The following is a 5,000-nucleotide window of genomic DNA, read 5'->3' on the forward strand; positions in this document are numbered from 1 at the left end:
TAATTTATCGACCCCGAAAGGATGAAAGGCAAAGTCGACATCGGCGGAATTTGAACTCAGAACATAGAGGAAGACGAAATACCGCTAACGATTCTGCTTTCTATTAGGACAAGGAGTCTGGTAAACTGGCAGAACCACGAGCACACCAGACAAAATATTTGGCAGGATTTCATCCGTCTTTATGTTCTGGACCCAAATTCCACCATGGTCAACTTCAGCTTTCAGCGGGTTAAGAAAACCAGTACTAGTCAAGTAACAGGGGTCAATGTAATTGATTAGACCCCCCCCCCCGCCTCATCTCTCCCCTCAAAAACCATTGGCACTGTGCCAAAATTTGTAACTATTATAGGTACAATGCTGGAAATTCTGTGTAAAGTGGTAAATTGATTCCATCAAGTCCAATGTTGAATTGGTACTTTGTCTTATGAACCCCAAAAGGATATAAAAAATTAAATTCACTGCAGCAGGATTTGAACTTGGAATGTAAAGAACCAGAAAAAATGCTGCTAGGCCCTCTGTCTGACATGCTAACAATTCTGCCAGATTGCTGCCTAAATAATAATTCTTCCCAATTTTGGCACAAGGCCAGCAATTTCGAGGAGGGGGAGGCAACTCAATTGCTGGTGCCGCATAAAAAGCACCCAGTACACAATGTAAAGTGGTTGACATTAGGAAGGACATGCAGTCATAGAAACCATACCAAAGCAGACACTGGAGTTTGATGCAGTTCCTACTGAACTGCCCAATCCATGCCAATGAAAGACAGATGATAAATGATGATGATGCAAATAATAAAAAAGGGAAGGGAACTTACCTGCATACCATAAATTAGGATAAGAAACTTCAAAATATTGTTGTATGGCAAAGTAACGTCTGTGGAAAGAAGCAAGATGTTTAGTGAGAAATATTTCAACATAATAGAAATATGTGGAGATGTTTTTAAAGAATATTTTATCAACAGAACAGGTAATTAAAATTTTACCAAACTCATCTTTTGTGTTATAATTAATTCCTGATAGGAGGCTTTGTGGAAGAGTTTGGTATTTGCTTTGCAAGAGAAAACATTTCTTCTCTTCCTCACTCCCAGATAGATAAAAAGGTACAGTTTAATAATTGAAAATATATAATTTTTCTCTCCACACAGCAAACGAATAAACCAAACTCTTCTAAGAACTCTCCTATAAATTTATTGTTCCCATAAAATAGGTGCAGATGTTGTTAAGGAGTTTGCTCCCTAACCAAATGGAGCATGCTACCTTCATTTCTCTCCAGTCTACACATGTCTTCTTCATTCAGAACCCACGTCTCACTACCCTGGAGTACAGCCATTCACACACAAGCATCATATAGTCTACCTTTCACTCTGAGAGAGAGTCCTTTTGTTGCCAACAGAGGCAATAGCTCTCTGAACTTCCTTCATCCAATTCTTATTCTATTCTAGAAACAATGCTTTCAGAGCATCCTCCACCATTGCTAATTTGGTCACCTAGGTAACAGAAACTATCTAAAACCTCAAGAGAGCCTCCTGGGCATTTGAGAGGATCTAAGTCCCGTGTGCTCTGAGTGCTTATTGTTCCTGCACATCTACCACATACAAAGACTACTTCATCTGTTAATCTACTGGTGCAAAATGGATGTTGAGCACAGGAGTTGTGTAAACTAAGTTTACGCTCCACATAGCTACACAGGCTCAAAAGAAAAGTTGTATATTTCTTTACTATCCACAAGGGGCTAAACATAGAGGGGACAAACAAAGGGATTAAGTCGATTACATCGACCCCAGTGCGAAACTGGTACTTTATTTATCGACCCCGAAAGGATGAAAGGCAAAGTCTACCTCGGCGGAATTTGAACTCAGAACGTAACATCAGACGAAATACCTCTAAGCATTTCGCCCGGCGCGCTAACGTTTCTGCCTGCTCGCCGCCTTTCAAAAGAAAAGTTGTAATGATGATGATGATGATGACCATCATTAAAATATTAATATTAAAATATTTTAACATTTTGATTGTTAAATTTATTGCATAAGCATTTTGCAATGCGAGAGGAAGTCTAGCTGAAATTTAAATGAAATTACATGTGACCATGGCAACTAAATAGTGAAGAAATGGGCAAAAAATATAGATTTATTGAATGAGTCACATCTGAATGATAACAATAACTTAATTGTTGATTCAAGAAAGAGCAAGTGAGTGGGTAAGTTGAACAGTAGCAAAGAAATGAAATGATATACAACAGACGCTGAAAATGGACATTGAGCACAGGCCCTGTGCAAATTAAGTTTACACACCACGTAAAAAGGCACGTAAAAAGCAGCATCCGAATCGTGGCCGAAGCCAGTGCCGCCTCGACTGGCTTCTGTGCCGGTGGCACGTAAAAAGCACCAATCCGACCGTGGCCAATGCCAGCCTCGCCTGGCACCTGTGCAGGTGGCACGTAAAAAGCACCCACTACACTCACGGAGTGGTTGGCGTTAGGAAGGGCATCCAGCTGTAGAAACACTGCCAGATAAGACTGGAGCCTGGTGCAGCCTTCTGGCTTCCCAGATCCCCGGTCGAACCATCCAACCCATGCTAGCATGGAGAACGGACGTTAAACGATGATGATGATGATAGCTAGACGGGTTCAGAAGAAAAGCCGTAGTATTTAATTATTATTATCATCATTATACAAATTACATGGAAACATGCTGTAAACCATACAGTTCTATATTTAAGAGATGAGGAATTATTTCCATTATTTACATTTGATGGATATTTGTCCTCATCTTGTCTGTTGTTGAAACAACATTTCGGCTGATATACCCTCCACCCTTCATCGGGTATCTTGGGGAAATTTCGAACCTGGGTTCTCATTCCTAAGGTATTCTTCGATAATAATAATAATAACATCGAAGATTACCTTAGGAATGAGAACCCAGGTTGCAAAATTTCCCCAAGACACCTGATGAAGGCTGGAGGGTATATCAGCCGAAATGTTGTGTTAACAACAAACAAGATGAGGACAAATAATAATAATAATAATATCGAAAACTACCTTAGGAATGAGAACCCAGGTTCGAAATTTCCCCAAGACACCTGATGAAGGCTGGAGGGTATATCAGCCGAAATGTTGTGTTAACAACAAACAAGATGAGGACAAATAATAATAATAATAATATCGAAAACTACCTTAGGAATGAGAACCCAGGTTCGAAATTTCCCCAAGACACCTGATGAAGGCTGGAGGGTATATCAGCCGAAATGTTGTGTTAACAACAAACAAGATGAGGACAAATAATAATAATAATAATATCGAAAACTACCTTAGGAATGAGAACCCAGGTTCGAAATTTCCCCAAGACACCTGATGAAGGCTGGAGGGTATATCAGCCGAAATGTTGTGTTAACAACAAACAAGATGAGGACAAATATCCGTCAAATGTAAATAATGTAAATAATGTTGTAAATCTTTTAGATCAAGAGATCTGCTGCTACATAATCCAACATGTGAGCAACACTTGGGTATCTCAGCAGATACAAAAATAAAACTCGTTGACAAAGCAAAAACAAGTCCATGGGAGAAATAAGAGAATGATTACTTACATATCAATATAGAGAATGAAGGCCAGCAGGAGATTGAAAGCAGCCCAAAACAGGGAATTCTGTGAGTATCTCCATAGTTTCTGCTTCCTTAAGACTGCATTAATAAAGGGAGTGGCAATTGTTCTTACCATTTCTAAATAAAAATAACAAGAGTTATAATCACAATAACAATCCTTTAATCCTTTACTATTTAAACCAACCGTATCCGACCCAGATATTCTGCTTTATGCTTAAACCAGCCACATCCAGCCTATCACACCTGCCCTACAATGTCATTCTAAAAATAAACAATCACATCAACATCCTTATCTTGACATCGTATGACATTTGCAAATGAGTGTATTTCGTTGGCCATTTTCCATCTTCCATGAAAACATGTCCAGCCATGGGGCAATACTACTTCGTTTAGAAATAGGTGGGTGTCGGTGAAAAGAAGTGCATCAGGCTGCAGAACGAAACAAGTTCTGTCTGACCCATGCAAACAAGGACAGCTGGGAGTTACAACGATGGAACCAGGTCTGCTCGATCAGGAGTGACTCGGGGTTAAACAACAACAGTAAATGAGGATGCTGGGGTAAAGGATGGCTGTGTGGTAAGTAAAGAACTGCACACATACATACAAACAGTTCTTAGTTTCTGTTGTGAGCTGTACTCTTTACTCTTTTACTTGTTTCAGTCATTTGACTGCGGCCATGCTGGAGCACCGCCTTTAGTCAAACACATCGACCCCAGGACTTATTCTTTGTAAGCCCAGTACTTATTCTATCGGTCTCTTTTGCCGAACCGCTAAGTGACGGGGACGTAAACACACCAACATCGGTTGTCAAGCAATGCTAGAGGGACAAACACAGACACAAACATACATACATACACACATATATATATACATATATACGACGGGCTTCTGTTCAGTTTCCGTCTACCAAATCTACTGACAAGGCTTTGGTCGGCCCGAGGCTATAGTAGAAGACACTTGCCCAAGATGCCATGCAGTGGGACTGAACCCGGAACCATGTGGTTGGTAAGCAAGCTACTTACCACACAGCCACTTGAACGATTCCAAGGGTTTTGTTTGTTTTTTCTTTCTTGCCAGTCAATAGTTCACCTCTTTCTGACAGTCTTACATAACGGATTGAGACAGAAAAATACAAGATCGATCAGTACTTGATTGATATTTTCGATCTTGTCGTTTATCCATCGATGAATAGATAAGGTAAAGTTTAAAAGCAATACTTCGGTATTCGTACGAGAAGCGTCCGTTTATTGTACTACTTAAGAATCAGCCGTTTTACATTGCCGGTTTAAACTCTAAACTTTACACCGTTCGGAGAGAATTAGTCATCATTCTTCCGGGAGAGATTACTATAAAAAAAAAACCAATTCTAAGCTCCGTTTCTATTGTTTACGGACATTTTT

At 39.9% G+C, this 5,000-nt stretch overlaps 1 protein-coding gene across 1 annotated transcript in view; it reads right to left on the bottom strand.

Moving 5' to 3' along the window:
- The window catches only part of LOC115221742 (transmembrane protein 209), a 30,084-nt gene that overhangs the window by 24,251 nt on the left and 833 nt on the right, over positions 1 to 5,000 (bottom strand). The window contains exons 2-3 of the mRNA XM_029791958.2: positions 3,585 to 3,717; positions 815 to 873 (exon numbers count right to left, since the gene is read on the bottom strand). Coding sequence (XP_029647818.1) covers positions 815 to 873; positions 3,585 to 3,715 — 190 coding nt within the window. The 5' untranslated portion in view covers positions 3,716 to 3,717. The remainder of the gene's footprint in view (positions 1 to 814; positions 874 to 3,584; positions 3,718 to 5,000) is intronic.

This window comes from Octopus sinensis, linkage group LG18 (assembly GCF_006345805.1).
Source record: "Octopus sinensis linkage group LG18, ASM634580v1, whole genome shotgun sequence".
NCBI lineage: Eukaryota > Metazoa > Mollusca > Cephalopoda > Octopoda > Octopodidae > Octopus > Octopus sinensis.